Genomic DNA, 27,081 nt, shown 5'->3' with positions numbered 1-27,081 from the left:
GATACCACCCTTCCCCAATACAGCCCTCTTCCCTTGCCTGAGGCCACTTCCCCATGCAAGCCCTAGCCCTGCAGCCATTGAAAAGCTATCCCACCTTATGGCTGATCTGGTAGGTGAAGACTTGCTGGGGAGCCCCCCTAAAAGTGATGATGTGCTATCTGTGAAGCCTGGCACTGATGACTGCGAGTGCTGCCCAAAGTAAGGTAGGCAACCAAACCTGGAATCCCCAGTGAAGTGCAGCTCACCAGATGCGCATCGCTTATGTGTAATTGTGAACCATGTCTGCATGATGATTCCAGCAAGCTGGGCATATAATGATATGCAGATGTGTTACAAAGAAATTCTCGACATCCGATGGAAACGCAGCCCACCATTGACGGGCAGAGAGAACAATTGCATGATTTTTGGCCTTTTTGCCATATTGTCCGTTCATGCCGCCAAAGACTCTCTGCCAATGGATACAAAATATTCCACCTTAAGCCTAGGAGAGGGTGCAGAAGAAATTTATTAGAATTATACCAGCTGAGGGGCTTCAATTCTGTGGAGACTGAAGAAGCTGGAGTTATTCTCCAGCGAAGGTTGAGAGGAGATTTGATAGAGGTATTCAAAATCATGAACGATTTTAATAAAGTAGTTAAGGAAAAACTTTTTCTGTGGCAGAAGGTTTGGTAACTAGAGGATCCAGATGTAATTTGATTGGCGAAAGAAGCACAAGTGACGCAGTGGTTTTATGCAGTGAGTTGCTGTGACCTGGAATGCACTGACTGAAAGGGTAGTGGGTGCAGATTCAGTCCTAACTTTCAAAAGAGAATTGGATAAAATCTTGAGGAGAAAAAGCTTACAGGGCCGTGGGGAAAGAGCATGAAAGTGGGATTAATTGGATAGCTCTACCAAAGAACTGGATAGGCATGATATGCCAAATGGCATCCTTCTGTGTTGTATCGTTCCATGATCCTATGTCTTATGGGTGTGTAGTCCACATAGTATTTTGGTTGAGTTGAATGTGCATTGTACATGGTCAAGAATGTAAGAGCAGGGAAGTTATGCTGGAATTGTATAAACCACTGGTTAGGCCAAGCTAGAGTATTGTATGCAGTTCTGGAATCCACATTATAGGAAGGATGTGATTGCACTAGAGAGAGTGTAGAGGAGATTTACCAGGATGTTGCCTGAGCTGGAGAGTTTTAGTTGTGAGGAGAGATTGGATAGACTGGGCTTATTTTCCCTCGAGCAGAGGAGATTGAGGGGGGACATGATTGAGGTGTATAAAATTATGAGGGGCATAGGTAGGAACTATTCAGGAAGGAACTTTTTCCCTTGGTGGAGGGATCAATCACCAGGGGGCATAGATTTAATTTAAGAGGCAGGAGGTTCAGAGGAGATGTGAGGAAGAATTTTTTCACCCAGAGGGTGGTGGAAGCCTGGAACTCAGTACCTGAAAAGGTGGTAGAGGCAGAAACCCTCATAACATTGAAGAAATATTTGGATGTGCACTTGCGATGCCATGGCATACAAAGCTATGGGTCTGGAGCTGGAAAATGGGATTAGAATAGTTAGGTACTTGTTTGACTGATGCAGACTCGATGGGCCGAAGGGCCTTTCTCTGTGCTGTAGACCTCTATGGCTGACAAAGTGGTCTTTCCTCACTCCAAATTTTGATCTCATCACAGGATCACAGAATTGTGTTACAATCCAGATTGGAGTAGTGCGTAGTTTATCTAGCCCACTACTCCGCAGGTTGCACCATTGGTTTTAAAGTTTAATTCACTCACCAAAATGGCCTTCACTACCGTTAAACCCAGAATTAAACCAAGCTTCTTTCAATAAACTCAGAATGATTGATTTATTATAAAACAAGTTGCAAAAACTGGCTAACACACAATTGTACTCGAAGTTATAAATATCTATTCCTTTTAGAAAATACCCTAGCACACGTACGCACATGCACATACACGCAAGAACAAAGGACAAACAGATAGGGTCTCTCTGCAGAGATGGGGTTTAGAGGACAGGCGTTAAATAATAAAGGAAAAAGTTCGCAGGGTCTCGCTCTGTTGATCTGGAGATCCCTCATGTGAAGATGAATTCACAACACAGCAGGTTCAAAATGTAAAGCTTGTCTCTGCCATGTGATTCCAGTAAATCACTTGCCTGTGCCTTTTCCAATTCTTTCACCCCATCAATTAGAGTGATTGCAGCTCAAAACAAATTAACAGCTCTTCCTCAAGTACCATTCTGATCAGGTGATTTCTGGAAAAAAGGCATGCTTGTTGACAGCTCCAAGGTGAACTTATGATCCTTTCTTAAAAAAAAAACTTCAGGTCAGCATCCAAATTTCCAGATAATGCAATATCTTTCCATATTTTAAAAGAAAAATCCAGTTTTAAAAAATATGATTCCAACAATTGTTACAGTGCAGAAGGAGGCCATTTGACCCATTGTGTCTGTACCAACCCTCCGAATGAGCAGTTCACTGAATGCCATTCCCCCACCATCTCCCTGTAACCCTGCACATTCTTCCTTTTCCAATAAAGCCTAATTCCTTTTTGAATTCTTAAATTGAACCTGTCTCCATCACACTCTTGCATTCCAGACCTTAACCACTTGTTGCTTGAATAAATTTTTGCTTCTTTTGTCAGTTATGTTAAATCTGTGCCCTCTCGTTCTCAATCCTTTCACTAGTGGGAATGTGTTCTCTCTATCTGCAATGCCCAGATCCTTCTTGATTTTGAATACCTTCATCAAACCTATTGCAGTTACGGTAGATTGCTAAGGTGTCTAGGATTTAGAACATCAGTGCCAGGGGACTTGTTGGCTTTTAGTTCCGTTAATATCTCTAGTATTTTTTCTTTGCAATCTCACTCTTATTGCATTTATATAGTGCCTTTAATGTGAAGAATGGTCCCTCACAGGTGTAAGAATAAGGGGACAGAGAGGCAAGAAAGAAGGGAGTTAGTAGAAGTGAATAAAGACTTGGGTTGTGTGAAGATTTCTAAAAGAGAAGCAAGATGGAGTTAAAGGTTTATGGAAAAAATTCCAAAGATTAAGATCTATGCTCTCTCAGACTCTGAACCAATGGAGTGGGATCACATAAGAGGCTGAAACAGAGGAATGCTGTTATTGATAGGGTAGATAAGATTATAGGAGATTGCAGAGCAAGGATGTGCAAGGCCATGGAAGGATGATGATTTAACATCAGAGTGTCAGGAATGGGGAACCAATATAGATCAGTGTAGTTGGGGCATTAGGTACATGGGATTTAGTACAGGGCTTGATGCATGTGGCAGCGGTTTAGACAAGTGTAACGATTTGAATCTGGTCTCATCTTACCAGACGTTTTCTTCATCCCGAATCAAGAAAATTAGCAAGGTATTTTCAAAGACATTTTCAAAATATAAGAATATCCATTATGGATCACGAGGAATCACCATTGTTACACACCTGGATTATACTATTGAATAAAGAGATATTGTGCGTAGGAGTCTACTCCAATATATAGTGGGTGTGGGATGCAATTATGTGAGCAACTGAGACAGCGAAGGTATCTAAGGCATGCCTTAAATTTAGGAGTGCCTTGTTCATATACAAGTCCATTTTCAGGAGGCAACTATGGAAAGGTGTGTGACCATGTGCAAATAGAATCTGGAGGACTCGGTGTTACAAAGAGGAAACAGGTGGGGAGGAGCTTGACCAATTGGAATGTTAAGTGAGATGCCCGGTGATAGCGAAGGATGACTATTTAGGGTCACTGCAATTAGAGAGGCAGTTATGAAACTACGAAGGAGATTCAACTAATGCTGAGAGGCACAAGGGCACTCGTGGGGGATTCAAGTTTGGAATGATGACAGAAAAGAACCTTTCGTAGAATCATGTAGCACAGAAGGAGTTAATTTGACCCAATGCGTCTGTGCTATCTCTTTCATAGAACGTCCATTCTCTTGCTGTTTCCATATAGCCTTGTAGGTTTATTCCTTTGAAGCGTCTGTCCAATTTCTTTTTGAAAATTACTGTCGAATCTGCTTCCACCACCCTTTCATTTCAGGCAGTGTATTCCAGATCATAACACCTCACTGTGTAAAAAGGTTTCTACTCATTTCCTTCTCTGCACCTGTCCAAGTCCTTGACATCTTTCCGAAAGTCTGCCACCCAGAATATGACACAGTACTCTAGAAGAGGCCTAACCAGTGATTCTTATACGTTTAGCACAGCTTTATTGCTTTGGCACTCTGTCTCTGTTTATAAAGCCAAGGACCCTGTATGCTTTTCAGATAGCTACCTGAGCATTTTCTGCCATCTTCAAAGATTTTTATATGTGAATGCACAGCTGCACTCTTCCTGCATCCCTTTAACATTGTGCCATTTAATTCGAATTGCCTCTCCTCATTCTTCCTTCCAAATTGTATTACTTTGTCGTGGCATACTAAGGAGCAGTGATGGGAATTGTCACCAAATGGTTGCTGAAGCTGAGATCTTTACCTCAATTTGTTTAGTTAAACTAGGTGGTCGTTTCCTGATGACCAACAAGCAAATAGCATGATTTCTGTACCTTCTTGTTTCTTGTTTTGCAGGAGATAAAAGACTGTTGTCAAGCTATACGGACAGAAGGGGGTGCTATTGGGTCTCAGTTGGGTGAGCTCATTCCTATTCCATTACATTCTGGCATCGGAAGCAACTTCCAAAAAATTTATGAAAATTGCAGCCAGAAATTCGAGGATTACCGGAGGAAGATTATCATTGCAGACTCGTTAGCAGATTCTTCATTTGCTATTGATGTCACTTATGTAATAGACTCTGGAATGGAACAGAAAAATGTAAGTGAACTTTTCAACTCTAAGGTGCAGCATTTTTTGCTATTAACAATAACATTGCTAATCCAAATTTTTATTTGCTTAAAAGGAAAACAGCTTTGCTCATAAATGTATATTTACTGTTTTGTTTTGCTCCTATTTGAGACACTTATTGCCTACTTTTATTTTTTTTTATCATTTGTGCTAGCTGAGGCCTCACATTGGTGCTGGGGAATAAACAGGTCAGTTCCCATCTAGTCCACAATGGAGGAATCTGACCAGTTGGACCTGCTACCCATTTTACATCCTGCTTAATCTTCCTTTTCATTGAGAAAATAAGCATCTGATTCCACCCCATCCCATCTGATTCCTCCCAGGAAAGTTAGGTTGTGCCAGGTTAGACACAAAACACTAGGTTCACGCAACTCTGCACCAACGATGGACAGCAATTCCGAACTCCTGCTTTCAGTGTTACATTTCACCATTTCCCCAACGAGACTTGCAGATGTGATTGTGAATCAAGTGCTAGTTGGCGCATTGAAGGGTCAAGCTCACAAGCTACGTTGAGCTACATAGAATTTTTAGACCATTCACCCCAACTGTTAGTCATGCTCCGCAAGAGCCTTCTCCCACCTTAATTCACCTAACCCTATCAGTATAACCTTCTGTTCCTTTCTCCCTCATGTACTTATTTAGTTTATGCTTTTGTGCATCTTAGAATTGAGAAACTTACGTTGAGATTCTCCAAATTTATTACCTGTGGAACTCACTGTGGGTGTACTTACACCACCATGGACTGCAGTGGTTCGAGGAGGAAGTTCACCACCACCTTCTCAAGGGCAATTGGGGATGGGCAATAAATGCTGGCCTAGCCATGCACATTCACATTCAGTAAACGATTTAAAAAAAAACTTCATTTTTAATAGGATTTTTTGTTAAAGTAGAGCAACCTTGTATTTCTTGTTGGCAGCGTATACATCTACTTGAACAGTAAAATTGCACACCTTGCTGTGTGTCTATAGACTTAGGACTGCCCATGGCCATTTATCGCCGTGTGATTAATAGACTCTTGAATGACATGTAATGAATTAGGATATCTAATAGTTTATGTGCAGGATTACATGATAACCAATTACTAATACAGTAGAGAGAAAACACAGTGGGATTAGCAGGGATTTGTTTTTCCAATTCAATGTCACCAGCTTGCATTCTAGCATGATGGAACCAGCCCTCTGTGGAGCAAATCACTTCATCAGGATGCACCCAAAGCTTGGATGTGAACATGAAGGCCCTGGTTATTCAGAAAAGGTCATGGGCTTTCTTTAGTCACAGTCCTACTTGCCCACAATCTGTTTTTCTGGTGCCAGCTCACCCAGTGACCAGATTTTGTAGAATTCCTGACCAGACAGAGTTTGAGCTTGTGATCTCTGGCTTTGTCGACAGCACTTTTCACAACCTCAGTATATCTCAAAGTGCCTTACAGGAGATGAAAGTTTGTTTAAGCTAGCTGCTGTTGTGAAGTAGGAAAATGGGCAGCAAGATTGCGCAAACATGAACAAAGCTCTGTTAGGTGTTGATTGAGAGAAAATTGGTGGCTGAACCAATGGAAGAAACTCCCCTGCTGTAACAATTGCACAACTCTACCCTGTAATGAATGTTTGGTTTAATTTTGATATACTGTATTGATCACAATTGTTTTATCTGCTTTAAACAACATTGTAAATGCATAGATAAAAACAAAAAACTGCGGATGCTGGAAATCTAAAACAAAAACAGAATTACCTGGAAAAACTCAGCAGGCCTGGCAGCATCGGCGGAGAAGAAAAGAGTTGAGGTTTCGAGTCCTCATGACCCTTCAACAGAACTAGGTGAATCCAAGGAAGGGGTGAAATATAAGCTGGTTTAGTGTGTGTGTGTGTGTGTGTGTGTGTGTGTGTGTGTGTGGTTGGGGGGGGGGGGGTGCGGGGGGGGGGAGAGAAGTGGAGGGGTGTGGTGTGGTTGTAGGGACAAGCAAGCAGTAATAGAAGCAGATCATCAAAAGATGTCACAGACAACAGAACAAAAGAACACATAGGTGTTGAAGTTGGTGATATATATCTAAACAAATGTACTAATTAAGAATGGATGGTTGGGGAATTAAGGTATAGCTCTAGTGGGGGCGGGGGGAGCATAAAAGATTTAAAAATATTTAAAAATAATGGAAATAGGTGGGAAAAGAAAAATCTGCAGTCTGTCCGCAAGAATGACCCAAACCTCCCTGTTGCTTGCCATTTTAACACTCCACCCTGCTCTCTTGCCCACATGTCTGTCCTTGGCTTGCTGCGTTGTTCCAATGAAGCCCAACGCAAACTGGAGGAACAGCACCTCATCTTCCAACTAGGCACTTGACAGCCTTCTGGACTGAATATTGAATTCAACAACTTTAGGTCCTGAACTCCCTCCTCCATCCCCACCCCCTTTCTGTTTCTTCCCCCTTCCTTTTGTTTTTTCCAATAAATTATATAGATTTTTCTTTTCCCACCTATTTCTTTTTAAATATTTTTAGATCTTTTATGCTCCCCCCACCCCCCACTAGAGCTATACCTTAATTCCCCAACCATCCATTCTTAATTAGCACATTCGTTTAGATATATATCACCAACTTCAACACCCATGTGTTTTTTTGTTCTGTTGTCTGTGATATCTTTTGATGATCTGCTTCTATTACTGCTTGCTTGTCCCTACAACCACACCCCCCCCCTCCACTTCTCTCCCCCCACTCAACCCCCCCACCACCGCAACACACACCTTAAACCAGCTTATATTTCATCCCTTCCTTGGATTCACCTAGTTTTCTTGTAAATGCATATTGAACTTTAATACTAAGGTTAGGTATAAACAAAATCAGATCTGAAACAGGCTTGCTAGTTTTGAGGGGAGACCAGACCCACACAACAATGTCCCCTAGAAAGCTCTTTTTCTATTGTATCTGAGTAGCTTTCTAAGCCTTGACTGCTTTCGATACTAGAAACATTCCACTCCCTGGGTATCAGTGGCATTATAAAGCATGTCTACAAAAGTTTCCCTGCTTTACGCAGGCTGGTTTCAGTGCATCAAGAGGAGACAGTCCTCCTTGTTTTGTCTGACATCATCATGGTTCCCTGCATTCTATAGCATAATCAGTCACTAACTTTAGAATTAAAAAAGGAATTTGATCCAAAGCAGGAAGGAAACAACTGAGCAATCTAAAAAGGCTTTTAATTCGCCAAGAGCTCCCCAGTAGTTTTTTCTATTCAATCACGGGATGTGGGCTTTGCTGGCTGGACCAGCATTTATTGCCCATCCCTAGCTACCCTTGAGAAGGCAGTGGTGAGTTGCCTTCTTGAACCACTGCAGTTCATATGGTGCAGGCACACCCATAGTGCTGTTAGGAAGGGAGTTCCAGGATTTTGACCCAGCAACAGTAAAGGAACAGAGATATATTTCCAAGTCAGGATGGTGAGTGACTTGCAGGGGAACTTTCCAAGTGGTGGTATTCCCATCTACCTGCTGCCCTTGTCCTTCTAGATGGTAGAGGTCATGGGTTTGGAAGGTGTATCTAAGAAGCCTTGGTGAATTCCTTGTACTATCTTGTAGATAGTACACACTGCTGCTACTGTGCATCAGTGGTGGAGGGAGTGAATGTTTGGGATGTGCCGCCAAGCAAGCGGGCTGCTTTGACCTGGACAGTGTCAAGCTTCTTAAGTATTGTGGGAGCTGCAGTCATCCAGGCAAGTGGGGAGTATTCCATCACACTCCTGACTTGTGCCTTGTAGATGGCAGACAGGCTTTGGGAGTCAGGAGGTGAGTTACTCATCACACAGTTCCTAACCTCTGACCTGATCTTGTAGCCACATTTTTCATATGCATAGCCTGGTACAGTTTCTGGTCAATGGTAACTCCCAGGATGTTGATACTGGGGTATTCAGTGATGATAATGCCATTGAGCATCAAGGGGCGATGATTGGATTCTCTCTTGTTGGAGATGGTCATTGTGTGGCGCAAATGTTACTTGCCACTTGTCAGCCCATGCCTGGACACTGTCCAAGTCTTGCTGCATTTGGACATGACGTACCTGAGGAGTGCTGAACATTGTACAATCGTCAGCAAACATCCCGACTTCTGACCCTATGATGGAAGGAAGATCATTGATGAAGCAGCTGAAGATGGTTGGGCCGAGGGCCTGAGATGACTGACCTCCAACAATCACAACCATCTTCCTTTGTGCTAGGCATGACTCCAACCAGCAGAGTATTTTCCCCCTGATTCCCACTGACTCGAGTTTTGTTAGGGCTCTGTGATGCCACATTCGGTCAAATGCGGCCTTGATGTCAAGGGCAGTCACACTTACCTCACCTTTGGAGTTGAGCTCTTTTGTCCATATTTGAACCAAGACTGTAATGAGATCAGGAGTTGAGTATCCTAGCGGAACCCAAAATGGGCATTAGTGAGCAGGTTATTGTTAAGCAAGTGCCGCTTGATAGCACTGATGACCCCCTTCCATTTCTTTACTAATGATCGAGAGTGAGGCAATAATTGGCTGGGTTGGATTTGTCCTGCCTTTTGTGTTCAGGACATACCTGGGCAATATTCCACATAGCCGGGTAGATGCAAGTGTTGTCGCTGTGCTGGAACAGCTTTGCAAGGGGCGCAGCAAGTTCTGGGGCACAAGTCTTCAGCACTATTGCCGGAATATTGTCAGGGCCCATAGCCTTTGCAGTATCCAGTGCCTTCAACTGTGGAATGAATCAAATTATTTGAAGACTGGCACCTGTGATGCTGGGGCCTCCAGAGGAGGCCAAGATGGATCATCCACTGAGCGTTTCAGATTGTAGCAAATGCTTCAGCCTTATCTTTTGCACTAATGTGCTGGGCTCCCCCTTCATTGAGGATGGGGATATTTGTGGAGCCTTTTCCTTAAGTGAGTTGTTTAACTGTCCACAGCCATTCATGACTGGATGTGGCAGGGCTGTCGAGCTTAGATCTGATCTGTTGGTTGTGGGATCGCTCCGTCTATCACTTGCTTATGCTGTTTGGCCTGCAAGTAGCCCTGTGTTATAGCTGCACCAGGTTGACACCTCATTTTTAAGTATGCCTGGTGCTGCTCCTGGCATGCCCTCCTGCACTCTTCATTGAACCAGGGTTGATCCCCTGGCTTGGTGGTAATGGTAGAGTGGGGGATATGCCGGGCCATAATGTTACATGTGTTTGAGTACAGTTCCAATGCTGCTGTTGACCCACAGCGCCTCATGAATGCCCAGTCTTGAGTTGTTAAATCTGTTTGAAACTTATGTCATTTAGCAGGATGGTAGTGCCACACAACACGATGTAAAGTACCCTCGATGTAAAGGCAAGACTTGTCTCCACAATGACTGTGTGGTGGTCATTTCTACAGATACTGTCATGGACAGATGCATCAGTGGCAGACAGGTTGGTGAGGATGAGGTCAAGTATGTTTTTCCCCCTTGTTGGTTCCCTCACCATCTGCCGCAGACCCAGTCTAGCAGCTGTTGATAGTGGGGGATTCAGTGATGGTAATGCCATTGAGCATCAAGGGGCAATGGTTAGATTCTCTCCATTTATGGCTTGGCCAGCTTGGTCAGTAGTCGTGCTACCAAGCCACTCTTGGTGATGGACATTGAAGTCCCCCATCCAGAGTACATTCTGAACCCTTGCCACCCTCAATGCTCCCTCCAAATGGTGTTCAACATGGAGGAGCTCTGATTCATTAGCTGAAGGAAGACAGTAATCATGTGGCTTCCTGCCTATGTTTGACCTGATGCCATGAGACTTCATGGGGTCCAGAGTCGATGTTGAGGACCCCAAGGCAACTCCCTCCCGACTATATACCACTGTGCTGGCACCTCTGCAGGATCTGTCCTGCCGGTGGGATAGAACATACCCAGGTATGGTGATGGTGGCGTCTGGGACATTATCTGTAATATATGATTCTGTGAGGCTGTTGCTTAACTAGTCTGTGAGACAACTCTCCCAATTTTGGCACAAGCCCCCAGATGTTAATAAAGAGGACTTTGCAGGGTTTACAGGGCTGAGATTACCTGTGTCATTTCAGGTGCCTCGGTCGATGCCGGGTGGCCCGTCTGGTTTCATTCTGACTCCGTCAATCTGTCTCTGACTTTGCAGCGGTTTGACACAACTGAGTGGCTTGCTAGGCCATTAAGAGTCAACCATATGGTAAAGTGGTTTCATGGTCATCCATTAGACTTTCAATTCCAGATTTTTATTGAATTCAAATTCCACCATCTGCCATGGCAGGATTACGCTATCCCCTCCTCCAGTGTGTACTGTGCTTCCTTAAGTAGGTGCCGCTAGTTCGTGCTCTTCACACAATGTTACAACTTTATTTTACACACTGAGCTTTGACCCTTTGTAACTTTTAAAATGTGCCCAGAAAACAGCCTTTATGTTTTTTTTATTCATTTTTTATGGGATGTGGGCTTCACTGGCTTGGCCAGCATTTATTGCACATCCCAAATTGCCTTGAGAAGATGGTGGTGAACTGCTGCACTCTAGGTGGCGTAGGTACGCTGACAGTGCTGTTAGGGAGGGAGTTCCATGATTTTGACCCAGCAACAGTGAAGGAATGGCGATATATTTTCAAGTCAGGATAGTGAGTGGCTTGGAAGGGGACTTCCGGATGGTGGCGTTCCCAAGTACCTCTGTCCCCGTCTTTCTAGATGGTAGCATTCGTGGGTTTGGAAGGTGCTGCCTAAAGAGCTTTTGCAGTGCATCCTTTGTACTGCTGCCACTAATCGTCAGTGGTGGAGGGAGTGAATGTTTGTGGAAGTGGTGCCAATCAAGCAGGATGGTGTCGAGCTTCTTGAATGTTGTTGGAGTTGCATTCATCCAGGCAAGCGGAAGGTATTCCATCACACTCCTGGCTTGTGCCTAGTTGATGGTGGACAGGGCTTGGGGAGCGAGGAGGTGAGTCACTCACCGCAGGACTCCTTCCCTCTGACCTGCCCTTGTAGCCATAGTATTTATATGGCTAGTCCAGTTCAGTTTCTAGTGAATGGTAACCCCCAGAATGTTGATAGTGGGGGATTCAATGATGGTAGTGCCTTTGAATGTCAAGGGCTGATTGGTTAGATTCTCTCTTGTTGAAGATGGTCATTGTCTGGCACTTGTGTGGTGCGAATGCTACTTGTCACTTGTCAGCCCAAGCCTGGATATTGTACAGGACTTGCTGCATTTGGACATGGATTGCTTCAGTATCTGAGGAGTCGCGAGTGGTGCAATCATCAGTAAACATCCCCAGTTCTGATCTTATGATGGAAGGAAGGTCATTGATAAAGCACAACCCTGAGGAACTGCTTCATTGTAATATTTATAGAAAGGATTCATTAAACTTTAATACTTGATAATATTGGCAATAGGAGCCCTTCAGCATCTTTATAAATTAAATTTTAAAAAACAGTTAAATGGAACTGGAATTGACTTCAGCATTTTCTTTCTTAATAATGCTTGTGAGGTCATTGAAGTGGAAACAGCTTAGAGGAATTACTAAGCCTAATTGTTGAGGAAAGTGAATTGGCACATTCGCAACGGGAGCAGCGTGATAAAATATGCTGTCCAAAGCTCTCCCCTTATAAACTCCACCTTTCCCAAAAGTTTGTAACTAACTCCCTGTCCTGAGTAAACCACGCTGCCACAAAACTCATGGCTAAGTTTGTAGATGATACAAAGATAGGTGGAAGGACGGGTAGTATTGAGGTGGGGAGGCTGCAGAAGGATTTGGACAAGTTAGGAGAATGGGCAAAGAAGTGGCAGAAGGAATACAACGTGGGCAAGTGTGAGGTCATGCACTTTGGTAGGAAGAATAGAGGCATAGACTATTTTCTAAATGGGGAGAGAATTCAGAAATCTGGAGTGCAAAGGGACTTGGGAGTCTTAGCCCAGGATTCTCTTAAGGTTAACTTGAGTCGGTAGTTAGGAAGGTAAATGCAACGTTGGCATTTATTTCGAGAGGACTAGAATATAAAAGCAGGGATGTGCTGCTGAGGCTTTATAAGGGTCTGGTCAGACCACATTTAGAATATTGTGAGCAATTTTGGGCCCCGTATCTCAGGAAGGATGTTTTGACCCTGGAGAGGGTCCAGAGGAGGTTCACAAGAACGATCCCAGGAATGAAAGGCTTAACATATGAGGAACGTTTGAGGACTCTGGGTCCATACTCGATGGAGTTTAGAAGGATGAGGGGGGATCTGATTGAAACTTACAGAATACTGAAAGGCCTGGATAGAGTGGACGTGGGGAAGATGTTTCCATTAGTAGGAGAGACTAGGACCCGAGGGCACAGCCTCAGAGTAAAGGGAAGACCTATTAGAACAGAGATGAGGAGAAACTTCTTTAGCCAGAGAGTGGTGAATCTATGGAATTCATTGCCACAGAAGGCTGTGGAGGCCAGGTCATTGAGTGTATTTAAGACCGAGATAGATAGGTTCTTGATTGGTAAGGGGATCAAAGGTTACGGGGAGAAGGCAGGAGAATGGGGTTGAAAAACTTATCAGCCATGATTGAATGGCGGAGCAGACTAGATGGACCGAATGGCCTAATTTCTGCTCCTATGTCTTATGGTCATATGGTCTTATTTGTCATCAACTCGGTAAATTATTCAGCTCTTTTCCGGATTTACAAATTCCCCCCATGGTCTATGCAAAATCTTCTGGAGATATGAGCCAACCCATGACTTCCTTTCTTCTAACTTTCATCTTGGACAAAGGGTTTTCAGCATTTTCTACTTTCTTACCTCCCTACTAATGTTCAAAAGTCACCTCAAAACCTTTCACTTTTACTGTACGGATGTGGTAATGTATTGCTTATGGCCCTAGACTGTGATTGTAAGTGAAAAATCGACGGTGGCATATTGTGAAAATGAATTCAGTAAATTTGTGGAACAGTGGAATTATAGAATGATACAGCTCAGAAGGAATCATTCGGCCCATCAAGCACATGCTAACTTCTTGAAAGAGCTATCTAATTAATCCTACTGTACTATTTCCCAGTAGCCTTGCAAATTTTCTCCACTTAATGAAGGAATATTTAACCTGAGAACGACCTTTGATAACTATCTATAAGTAAACAAGAACAATTACATATGCTTTTTAGATTCTGAAAAAGTGCTCGACCATGTTTACCACCAATAGCTAATAGCTGCTCAAATGTGACATTGCCAGTAAAGATCTGAGATTTATCCATAGCCTATATTGGGACCAAATAGTGAGCATCAGAGAAGATGGACAGTCAGATATGTTTCAAGTGAAGACAAGGCTGTGTACTGTTGGCCAAAATTATTCAATTTTGTATTCCTGGGGTAAAAATTGGATCCAGAAAAGAAAAAGTCAAGATTTTGGCCATTTGATCAGATATGAAAAGCTACAAAGATCTCTCCTAGAGGGCAAAGTGGAAGGTAGCAGAAAGGGGGGTTGACCTAGGTGTAGTTGGATGATAGACGTCTCAATGCGATTGCGGGTGAGCTATAGTGGATGTGTGAGGATGGTGCGAGACAGATGAGCGTGACATACCATGACACCAGTTCTCCTGGTAGAAGTAGCTACAAGCAGGGCAAGACAGGAATGTCATTCAGAGGAGAAAATCTGCAAGCCCTATGCTTCGCTACAGTTGCACACTACATGGTTGACTCATAATTCCCCAACTAAACATTTGATTGTAAAAACAATCAGTATGGACAAAAAATGTAGCCTGTCTGTGTCATTCATGTCCTGAAAACAAATAAGTGAAATGTTTAACTTCTGCCCTCCTCTGCCAAGTGTCCTGGGACGTTTATTTGTTTAAAGATGCAGTATAAAGGCAAGTTACTATTCATGAATCCGCTGTTTCACTGGTATTGATTGATTCACTGGTATTTAATCAATTCTCTAAATCCCTACTCGAATTATCATGATATCAGTTGTTTAAAATAATAGTATATAGTGGAGGGAATTAGTATTAATTAAGTTCAAATAAATCCTTTTCTCTAACTTAATTTCAATATTCTTCCCCCCCTAACTTTTTTAATTCTCGCTCAGCTTTGATTTAATTGCGTCCTAAATGCAACAATTGACTAAAGCAATCCTTGAACTGACAGCTTTATATCTGAAAAAAGTCCTTCGTGAATGTGTGTCCCCCTTGTCACTCATTCACGACTTGCCCCCCCCAACCCTTTCATAATTTGAACACTTTGGATAGATTTCTTATAATTCTTCTCTATAAATACAACTCTTCTTTTAAGTCTCACTGTAACCATTTCCTCTTGTGCCTGGTCTTATTCTGGTGAATCTACATTGAAATGTGCTCATAGATCCAATACTTTCTTTTATAATGGGGTTAACAGGAAAATAAAAAATGGAAAGAGGAGTAGACTGTATGGCCTCTCAAGCCCGCTCCACCATTCATTATGATCATGGCTGATCTTCTGCCTTAACTCCAATCTCCTGCTTGCTCCCCATATCATGTGATTTCCTGATAGGCCAAACTTCTGTCCACTCAGCCTTCAATATATTCATCAATGGAGTTTCCACATCCCTCTGAGGTAGAGAATTCTGAAGATTCAGAACGGGCTCAGTGAAGAAATATCTGCTCATCTCAGTTCTAAATGATTGACTCTTTATTCTGAAACTGCCTCCATGTTCTAAATTCCCCAGCCAGGGGAAACAACCTCTTAGTGTCTACCCTGGCAAGCCCCTTCAGAATCTTGTATGTTTCAATGAGATCAGCTCCCATTTTTCTAAACTCCATATATTGTAGGCCCATTTACTCAGCCTCTCATCAGACAACGACCCTCTCATTCCAGAGACCAATCTAGTGAACATTTGCTGTAGTACCTCCAATGCAAGTATATCCTTTCTTAAATATGGAGATCAAAATTGTGTACAGTATTGCTGCATAGATGTTCTCCAAAAGCAGACGTAATGTCCTGACTCTATCATTTTCTTGACTGTTTTATGACCTTTTATATTCAGTAACCCATTTATCATCTTTATGACTTGTCATGTTCATGAACTTAGCCAATACTTTAAAAATTTGAAACACAGTCTATTAAAATGGCCACTGCAAATCATGTGACCTCTTGGCTTCTGAGTGCTGACAATTCTGAGTCTCAAGTAAACACCTAATTAAACATGGACATTCACAGCATCCAGAGAATTCACACATCCCTTTGTTGAAGGATGGACTGTCAGCATTCCAGCTGGCTTGTCTTTCTGTTTCAGCATGGACAAGATAAACATCGAAACTCCATGTGTGTTAGATGAATGGGAATGGATTCCTATCGATCTTCCATTGTATTACGATGGTCTCTTATGCAACTGAAGTGAATCAATCATGCTAACAAAAGAAGTTAAGGATTGTATTGGATCAAAGGAAGAGGCTTATAAGGTTGCCAGAAAAAGTAATAAACCTGAGGATTGGGAGCACTTTAGAATCCAGCAAAGGAGGATGAAACTGATAAAGGGGACGGAGAACGTGACAGTGGACTATAAACCTTCTTTAGGTATGTGAAAAGGAAAGGAATTAACAAAGACAATATGCATCTATTACAGATGGAGAGAGGAGAATTTATAATGAAGGATAGGGAAATCACGGAGAAACTAAACAATTATCACGTGTCTGCCTTCACAGAGGAAGATACAGTACAAAAAATCTACCAGAAGTACTAGGGAGCCAAGGGACTTGTGAAAATGAGGACTTGAAAGAAATCAGTATTAATGAAGTGGCAGTACTCAAAAAAATTAATTTGATTGAAGATTAATAAATCCCCTGGGCCAGATGAGCTACATCCCAGAGTGTTGAAGGAGGCAGCTATAGAAATAGTGGATACATTGGTGATTATCTTTCAAAATACTGTAGATTCTGCAGACTGGAAAGTAGCAAAAGTAACCCCACTATTTAAGAAAAGAGGGAGAAGGAAAATGGAGAACTGCAGACTAGTTTGTTTGGGGTCTGTTAGAATTTATAAAGGATGTGACAACTGGACACCTAGAAAAATAATGATATGACTAGGCAGAGTCAACACGGATTTATGAAAGGGAAATCATGTTTGATAAATCTGTTGGAGTGTTTTTGAGGAAGTTACTTATAGCATCTCCTTTATCTAAAGGAGAATCAATGGATGTGGTATTTGGATTTTCAGAAGGCTTTTCATAAGGTCCCACATAGGGGGTTAGTAAACAAAATTAGAGCACATGAGATTGGGGGTAATATACTGCTATGGATTGAGTTTTGGCTAACAGACAGAAAACAGGAACAAACGGATCATTCTAAGGAGGCTGCAACTAGTGGGGTACTGCAAGGATCAATGTTTGATTCACAGCTGTTCACAAGTTATATAAATTATTTGGATATCGGGACCAAATGTAATATTTCCACATTTGCTGCTGATAAAAAAAACTAGGTGGGAATGTAAGTTGTGCGCAGGATGCAAGGAAGCTTCGAGGGGATTTGGACAGGCTGAGTGAGTGGATAAGAATATTGCAGATGGAATACATTGTGAATAAGTGTGAAGTTATCCACTTTGGTAGGAAAAAACAGGCAGAGTATTTCTTGAATGGTGAGCTGTTGGGAAGTGTTGATGTCCAGAGGGGCCTGGGTCCTTGTTCGTGAGTCACTGAAAGCTAACAGGCAGGTGCAGCAACAGAGGTTCACCAGGCTAATCCCTGGGATGGCTGGATTGTTTTATGAGGAGACTGGGACTGTATTCTCCACAGTTTTGAAGAATGAGCAGTGAACTCATTGAAACTTAGAAAATTCTTACAGGGTAGATGTAGATAGGATGTTTCCCCTGGCTGGTGAATCTGGAACCAGGAAACACTATTTCAGAATAAGGGGCAGGCTATTTAAGAGATGAGGAGGCATTTCTTCACTCAGGGTCGCGAATTTTTGGAATTTTTCACCCCAAAAGGCTGTGGCAGCTCCATCATTGAGCATGTTCAAGACAAAAATTGATGGATATCTGGAGACAAATGACATCATCAAGAGATATAGGGATAGTAAAGAAAAATGGCATAGAGATAGATGATCAGCCTTGCTCTGTTTGAATAGTGTGCAGGCTCAATGGGATGAATAAGAACAAGAACAAAGAAAAGAACATAGAAAAGTACAGCACGGGAACAAGCCTTTCGGCCCTCCAAGCCTGCGCCGATCGTATTGCCTGTCAAACTAAAACGTTTTGCACTTCCGGGGTCCGTATCCCTCTATTCCTATCCTATTCATGTATTTGTCAAGCTGCCACTTAAACACCACTTTCGTACCTGCTTCCACCACCACCTCTGGCAGTGAATTCCAGACACTCACTACCCTCTGTGTAAAAAAACTTGCCCCGCACATCTCCTCTAAAGTTTTCTCCTCTCACCTTAAATCTATGTCCCCTAGTAATTGACTCTTCCACCCTGGGGAAAAGCTTTTGACTATCTACTCTGTCCATGCCACTCATAATTTTGTAAACTTCTGTCAAGTCGCCCCTCAATCTCTGTCACTGTAGTGAGAACAATCCAAGTTTCTCCAACCTCTCCTCATAGCTAATAACCTCCAGACCAGGCAGCATCTTGGTAAACCTCCTCTGCACCCTCTCCAACACCTCCATATCCTTCTGGTAATGTGGCGGCCAGAATTGCACGCAATATTCCAAGTGTGGCCTAACCAAGGTTCTATATAGCTGCAGCATGACTTCCCAGCTTTTATACTCAATACCCCTGCCAATGAAGGCAAGCATGCCATATGCCTTCCTGACTACCTTATCCACCTGTGTTGCCACATTGTGACCTGTGGACCTGTACACCCAGATCCCTCTGCCCGTCGATGCACTTAAGACTTCTGCCATTTACTGTGTAATTCCTGCCTGTATTAGACCTTCCAAAATGCATTACCTTGCATATGTCTGGATTAAACTCTATCTGCCATTTCTCCGCCCAAGTCTCCAACCGATCTATATCCCGCTGTATCCTTTGACAATCCTCTTCACTATCTGCAACTCCTCCAACTTTAGTGTCGTCTGCAAACTTACTAATTAGCCCAGTTACATTTTCCTCCAAATCATTTACGTATACTACAAACAGCAAAGGTCCCAGCACTGATCCCTGCGGAACACCACTAGTCACAGCTCTCCATTCAGAAAAGCACCCTTCCACTGCTACCCTCTGTCTTCTATGACCAAGCCAATTCTGTAGACATCTTGCCAGCTCACCTCTGATCCCATACGACTTTACCTTCTGTACCAGTCTGCCATGAGGGACCTTGTCAGAGGCTTTACTGAAATCCATGCAGATAACATCCACTGCCCTTCCATCGTCAATCATCTTTGTCACTTCCTCGAAAAACTCGATCAAGTTAGTGAGACCTCCCCTTCACAAAACCATGCTGCCTCTCACTAATATGCCCATTTGCTTCCAAATGGTAGTAAATCCTGTCTCAAAGAATCTTCTCCAATAATTTCCCTACCACTGATGTAAGGCTCACCGGCCTGTAATTTCCTGGATTATCTCTGCTACCCTTAAACAATGGAACAACATTGGCCATTCTCCAGTCCTCTGGGACCTCAGCCATAGCCAGTGAGGATACAAAGATTTCTGTCAAGGCCCCAGCAATCTCCTCCCTTGCCTCTCTCAGTACTCTGGGGTAGATCCCATCTGGTCCTGTGGACTTATCCACTTTAATATTCTTCAATACACCTAACACCTCTTTTTTGATCTCAACATGATCTACACACTCTTCCCTAGACAAATCAACCACTAAGTCCTTCTCTTTGGTGAATACTGATGAGAAGTACTCATCTAGTATCTCTCCTATTTCTTCTGGCTCCACACACAGATTCCCACCTCTGTCCCTGAGTGGGCCTACCCTTTCCCTGGCTACCCTCTTGCTTTTTACATATGTATAAAAGGCCTTGGGATTTTCCTTAATCCTGGTTGCCAATGACATTTCATGACCCCTTTTAGCCCTCCTGACTCCTTGCTTAAGCTTCTTCCTACTTTCTTTATATTCTCCACAAGTTTCATCTTTTCCCAGCCTTCTAGCCCTTACGAATGTTTCCCTTTTCTTTTTGACTAATCTCACAATATCCTTTGTTATCCAAGGTTCCTGAAACTTGCCATACTTATCCTTCATCCTAGCAGGAACATGCCGGTCCTGAATTCTTATCAACTGATGTTTGAAAACCCCCCCACTTCAGTTGTTGATTTGCCCTCAAACATCCACCTCCAGTCTAGATTCCTCAGTTCCTGCCTAATATTGTTATAATTAGCTTTCCCCCAATTAAGCACCTTAACCCGAGGACTCCTGTTATCCTTATGCACCAGTACCTTGAAACTTACTGAATTATGGTCACTTTTCCCGAAATGCTCCCCTACTGAAACTTCGACCACCTGGCTGGGTTCATTCCCTAATACGAGGTCCAGTATTGCCCCTCTCCTAGTTGGACTATCTACATATTGTCTCAGGAAGCCCTTCTGAATGCATCTAACAAATTCTGCACCATCCAAACCCCTAGCACTATGTGATTCCCAGTCAATATAGGGAAAGTTAAACTCACCCACAACAACCCTATTGCTTTTACATCTTTCCAAAATCTGCCTACATAACTGTTCCTCAATCTCCCGCCGGCAATTGGGAGGCCTATAGTAAACCCCCAACATTGTAACTGCACCCTTCCTATTGAATAGTTTACTCCTGCCCCTATGTTGCTATGTTCCTAACCTAGGCTGGGTGAATTTCAAAGTGTCAAATGACAACACAAGAGGTATAATCAATACACACCACCCCTTTTTTGAAAAAAGGACTTTGATCTTGTACAAGTCACATTGTGAGGAAGCCATTTTGTGGTCTACTTTTAAAGTAACATCAAAAAACTGCTTAGTGACAGAGATCCATCAGACAGCCATCAAAGCAGCTGCAAGTCAACTGAGCAGCCAAGGTAATCAAGAGCCATATCTTGAAAGAGGGAGAAGGTCTCTCCCTAACCTGTTCCAACTTCAAGTTCACCTAAGAACCAACCTCCTGGAAAGTTGTCTACAAGAGGCTTCACAGCTTACTGAAAATCCTTTGCTTTACAAAGCCTTCACTTCAACCAAAGCAACAACTCATCTAAGAATTACAGGCTGCCACGAAAAGGACTGAGACAATAATAAATTATACTTGCCATTTGGTAGTACGGAACTTGAGTATCTTTGAAAGAAGAGACATGCTATCAAAGCTTTTCATCTTGCACTCATCAAGATAGCTCACAAGAAATTACAACAGTAACGGTAACAATAACCAACAGTTTGTGTGAGAAGAGCATGCTGATTCGTTGTTATGTGGACTCTGATTGGCAGAGGCATTGTCATAGAGAATGCAGCATGAGCGCCCAACTTTATTCAAATTCAAACCAGGCAAGTCCATTTTCTTTGGTCAAGGCATTGCCCTGGGGAACAAACCAGGGAATGACTGTTCTATAAGCTTTTGTTTAGTTGGAAAAGAATATGTCCGCATTTTGTGCCTTTTTCAACTAAACAAAGGTGTAGGGAACAGTCGTTCCCCATGACAATGCCTTAATCAATCAGAGTCGACCTGCCAGTTTGAATTTGAACAAAGCTGGGAGGTTAACTGTTCCAAGCTGCTTTCTTCATGTCAATGCCTCCACCAATCAGAGTCCACTCGCCAACCATTCAGCACTCTATTCTCATGCAGAATAAATTGCTCCCTCATTACAGTTGAGTCATTTCTTCCCAGCTATCCTGATGAGTGAAAAACGAAAATCTTTGATAGCATGTCTCTTTTTTCAGCAGTTATAATTTTTTTCCTCATCTGTACCTATTTTTTGTGTGAGTGATAGTGTGGGTGAGTTGAGTGAGTCAGACCTCCGGTTTAAGCAAATGTATGATAATGAATAAGCTTTCTTATTTTTAACTTCACAAAAAGTTTTCTGTAATTGGACAATTGCTCTGGGGGTAAGACGACACACACTCACATACAAAACACATTGATCGTGGGCAGTAAGAAAACACAAGTTTGTTTGTATCTATACCCCTATGGTCCTTCTCTTCATTAAGAATAATTAAAGTTTGAGTACCGTTCCTGATTTAATTGTGTTTAGAAATAGTCAAAAGTCTGGTGTAGTTTATTCATCTGCAAATGAAATAGATGTCTTTGGAACTTGAATTCTTGCTCACATTTTGATTTAATTCCTTCCTAAATGCAATAATTGACTTAGTCATAGTAATCACATTTTAAAATTCAATCCTTATACCAACAGTTCTAAATCTGAAAAAAGTTCTTTTAAACTCCTGCTATGTAACTGACCCTGAATCTGTGTACCCCTTGTCACTTATTCATGACTTACACCATCTCAATATTTTGCTTTGTAATGTGCCTGCGAAGGACCTTGGGACATTTTACTACATAAAAGGCGCTATATAAGTTCAAGTTTTTGTCAACAGCAATTTGACCACAGAATACATCAAAGATAAGTCTAATTGTATCTTCATATGATGTCCGAAAGGAGTTGCCGAATAGTGGTCAGAGCAGTAGCCTGGACCCATTCTATTCTCGCTAAATCAGGCAAAATCTAGCATCCATAGATCAATTAATCAAACCTAGAATTTCCCTGTGAGATTCAGCTGCTCACTCAATAAACTCATTGAGATTGAATTACATAAATTACATTGAATGTTCCTGATGGGCATATTTAGGTGCAGATGTTCATGGCTCATTGACCCATTATCCTGTGCAGAAACATGACTGACACGTTTTAATGGAAACTAGCCAAATCATTTAACTGAGATGTTGATAACCATATTAAGATTAATCAATCATGATGCTTGTTATGTATGTGCTGACAGTCTCCTTTTTAAGTTGTAACGATTCCAGTAGAGACCAGTAATGTTTGCATTTGCTTTTGGAAATCAAAAAACCCAGGTAATGAAGCCACAAGGTTCACAGTTTAAAATGAAAGAATTTTACTGCATGAAAATCAAAGCACGCACATACTAAGAAACACACTTTGTCTTAACTTGTCTGTTACATTAAAGCTATTAAAAGTGCAATAAATGTTGCTTATACTCTAAACACAACTTCTTAACTTTCCTCCTACACCCCTTTGACTTACTCCACCTAAAACTCAAGCAGATATTTATCAGAAATTGGGAGATTAACCGTTTGGCCTGAGTACTGTTTCAAAGATTCATGTAAGGGCTGGAATTTCTTGGGCCTTCTGTTTACTTCAGGCAAGGTTGTCCCTTCAAATCTCCTCCAACCATCACAGACTTATAGACTCACATTTCAACACAGGCATCGCTAGCATCTTTAGCGTAACCATTGCAGGTCAGAATTTTCCTGGTTCTGATGTTCTGTAATTTGGGAATTTTGCATCTAAACCGCTCTCTCTTTCCTTTCCCAGCTTGGCTAAACCAGAAGTCCAACTCACTGTTAGTAGTTAACAAGTGTTTTAAACTCTTTTAGTCAGCACCCAAAATTTCAACTGAATTCTACTGGAGAAAGTTCCCTGCTCGACAGCCATATTGTTCTAAACTAAAAACTAAAACCCTGCTTGAAACCATAGCTGCACACAATTTACTACCCCCTATAATTAACTTCTCTTTGGACCCTTTTCCTATTGTTTATCTTTCAGGCAACTTGGTCACATGATCAGTTACTGAGAGCCAGTTTGCTTTACAAGAATTCCCTTTTCAGAGATTAAAGGGACCATTACCCCAACATAAAATATAAGTTTCTCCCCAAAAGCACATAGGCCATCACACTTGTTAAATTCAGGAATATGTTGATTAATAAACAAAATATTACTGCTTCCTTAAATTTATATTGTCTGTTAATCTCTATTAACTTTATAAATGAAGTGCATGTTTTTCTAGCTTTTTTTCAGTTTCTTTTCCCACCAAATCCACTGGTTAAACCTGTGGAAATAAGGTCTGTGAGATATATCCGGTGCATAAAGTCTTAATTGTTAGGCTGTATTTACTAAACATATTTTCTCTTTCCCCCAGGTGTACAATCCTCGCATTCGGGCTGATTCTCAGGTTGTTCAACCAATTAGTAAGAGCCAGGCTGAGCTAAGGTGGCAGAGATTAGGCCACATCTGCCCAGGTAAGAAATGCTGGCGAGTAAAATGTCAAAAATCAGTTCACAGTAAAGTGTGCAGAGGATCCGCCAGGTATTCTGCACTGCACTGTTGCATTTTTCTTTGGCTGTGCAAGTGAGTCAAAAAAAACAGTAGAAATTATGTGTAGCTTCATAATTTAGGAATATTTTCAGATTATTAATTTTAACATGCAAACACTAAATATGTTGATACAGATTCCTCTGTGAATTATTTTTAGGAAAGCTGTGACACAATGAAGCTTTTTCGACTGATCTTGTATTAGCAATTGCAGCACCCATAGGATTACAATTGATTATGATTGCATGATCGTTTGATAGACTGTAGATGGTTATTGTTTGTTTGAAGGTTGTACCTGTGCAGTACAAGGTATTAAATGTGCTACAAAAACAGAAAATGCTGCAAAAACTCAGCAGGTCTAACAGCATCTGTGGAGAAAAAAACAGTGTTAACATTTAGAGTCCGTCATACGGATTGAAATGTTAACTCTTGTTTTTCCCTCCACAGATGTTGTTAGACCTGCTGAGTTTTTCCAGCATTTTCTGATTTTGTTTCAGATTTCCAGCATCCACAGTATCTTAGTATTAAATGTGTTAGTGTGTGTACATGTGGAGCTTGCTTGCACAATTCTACCTAACAAGGGCCCTAAAAGCTGTCAGGTTGTGTTAATTTCCAACAGTCTCAGGCTGTTCAAAGTAAAAACAATGTGAGATGAGCTTCTGGCCACATCTGTGCCATCACTAAGAACACCTAATTCCACATACATAACAACTCCTGACTTCATCCCAGCCTTCGTTTTTCTGCTGCTGAAATACTCATTCATGCCATTATTACCTGTAGTCTTGACTATTCCAACATACTCTTTTCCAACCTCCATAGAGTTGAGGTCATCCAGAACCCTGCTACCCATGTTCCAACTCACACGAAGTCCTGCTCACCTATCACCCCTATGCTTGCTAACCCATATTGATTCCCTGTCAAACAATACCCTTGATTCCAAAATTCTTTCCTTGTTTTAAAATCTCTCATTGGCTTCACCCCTCCCTATCATCATAATCTCCTCCAGAATTACAACCCTTCATTTGTACTCTCAGAATTCTGGCCTCTTGCACAGTCCTGATGCTAATTGCTCCACCATTGATAGCCATACCTTCAGCTGTGAAGGCCCTAAGCTTTCTAATTTCCTCCTAAACTTCTATGCTCCACTACTTTCCTTCCTTCTTTTAAGACACTCTTAAAACCTCCCCCTTTGACCAAGATTTTGGCCATCTGCCCTAATATCGCCTAATGTGGCCTGGTGTTTAATTTTGCTTTATAACATCCCTGTGAAGAACCTTGAGACATTTATTACATTAAAAATGCTAAATAAATGTAAATTGTTGTACAGAAATATGTAGTGCTACTGTCTTGAGCTTCTCAACTGGAAAGTAAATTTTTAATGTGCTCCTATTACATGGGTATTTTGGCTTTGGCATAGTCTACTTGGCAAGCGGTTGAAATTATACTGTACAGATGCTGTTTGTTGGACTGGATCTGAGAGAGAACATACCTGCCTGCTGTTTGGTACCATACACTGGTCAGAAGCAGAGGCACTGACTCTGGGTCAATAGTGGGTCTACAATGCCACCAAGGTAAACCAGGCTGTTTATGTTTTCAAACCCAGGATGAATTGGAAGAACAACCTGCTTGCCATCAACTGCATTTTAATCATTCTAATAACATGATAGTGCCCCATTTCTGTTTATTAAGAATTTTTAGCTTAATTTTGAAACTTTCCTCTATGCTAGATGTTTTAACTGATGAGATCTTTCCAGTTGGTGGAATCTGGGCATATGATGCCCAGGAAATTTTGCATTCAACTATTTTTCTGGTCAGGTTTTGGAAAGTGAAAGAAGGCAGTGCTCAAAATCACAAGCAGACTTCATGTCGGTGGGTGGTTTTACAATGTGTGATACATGAAACCCACAAATAATGTCAGCATACCCATTTCTCCAATGTAAGTTGCAGCTTAAATTTCTGTCATGCAGAAGTATCCTTTACATGCAATGCGGGTTGTGAAAGGGCGAGCAGTAAATGTCAAACAAATTGATGGGCAGTACTTTGTGACATGCGTTCTGGATTCATATAACTAATGTTGAATAGCCTTACTTTCCAGGTTCCCTAAAGTATTCTGGTTTTGCTCATCTCTTTTTCCTAGATGCTGCAGGTAAGTATTCAAAGTAGATCCTGACCTCCATTTGGCACAATGCACTGCTATCTTAAAGGGAACTGCTGTGGAGGGAAAAACCATCTCCAGCAGAGTGGTACACATCCACAGCCTTCATAGGAACAGTAGGCTGTTTGGCACTTCCAGCCTGCTCCACCGTTCAATAAGATCATGGTTGATCTAGTTGTGATCTCAGTTCCACTCTCCTGTCTGTCCCCGTAACCTTTGACTCCCTTGCTTAACAAAAATCTGTCTAACACTGCCTTAAATAAATTCAAAGACCCAGCCTCCACTACTTTCTGGGGAAGAGAATTCCACACAGCAACGATCCTTTGGGTGAAAACATTCCTCCTCATCCCTGTCTTAAAATGGAGACCTCTTATTTTTAAACTGTGTCCCCTAGTTTTAGTCTCCCCCATATCCTCTGGGTATCCACCCAATCAAGTCCCCCTCAGGACCTTATATGTATCAATAAAATTACCTTTCATTCTTCTAAACTTCATTGGGCATAGACCTAACCTGTTCAACCTTTTTTCATACGACAATTCCTTCATTCCAGAAATGAGTCCAGTGAACCATCTCTGAACTGCTTCTAAAGCAATTATATATTTTTTTTAAGTAAGGAGACCAAAACTGCACACAGTACTCCGGATGTGGTCTCATCAAGGCCCTGTACAACTTCCGTAAAACTTCCCCACTTTTATATTCTATTCCTCTTGCAATAAACACCAACCTTCCTGATCACTTGCTGTACCTGCAAACTAATTTTGTGATACATGTACCAGGACACCTGGATCCCTCTGTACCACTGAGTTCTACAATCTTTCCCCATTTAAATAGTATACTGCTTTTCTATCCTTCTTGCCAAAGTGAACAAGTTCACATTTACTCACATTATGCTCCATCTGCCAAATTTTTGCCCACCCACTTAAACCTGTCTATATCCTTTTGCAGAATCTCTACCT

The 27,081-nt window shown here is 41.9% G+C and overlaps 1 protein-coding gene across 4 annotated transcripts in view; it reads left to right on the top strand.

Moving 5' to 3' along the window:
• LOC121290670 (putative pre-mRNA-splicing factor ATP-dependent RNA helicase DHX32) overlaps nucleotides 1-27,081 on the top strand; it is a 143,248-nt gene that overhangs the window by 73,811 nt on the left and 42,356 nt on the right. For 3 of the 4 annotated variants that reach the window (XM_041211469.1, XM_041211645.1, XM_041211558.1), the window contains 2 exons: nucleotides 4,569-4,811; nucleotides 23,798-23,897. In XM_041211469.1, coding sequence (XP_041067403.1) covers nucleotides 4,569-4,811; nucleotides 23,798-23,897 — 343 coding nt within the window. The remainder of the gene's footprint in view (nucleotides 1-4,568; nucleotides 4,812-23,797; nucleotides 23,898-27,081) is intronic. The other variant, XM_041211732.1, reaches the window with a different exon arrangement.

This window comes from Carcharodon carcharias, chromosome 1 (genome assembly GCF_017639515.1).
Source record: "Carcharodon carcharias isolate sCarCar2 chromosome 1, sCarCar2.pri, whole genome shotgun sequence".
NCBI classification, from domain to species: domain Eukaryota; kingdom Metazoa; phylum Chordata; class Chondrichthyes; order Lamniformes; family Lamnidae; genus Carcharodon; species Carcharodon carcharias.
The sequence above is the reverse complement of the archived record's forward strand: the minus strand, read 5'-3'. Positions and strand labels throughout refer to the sequence as shown.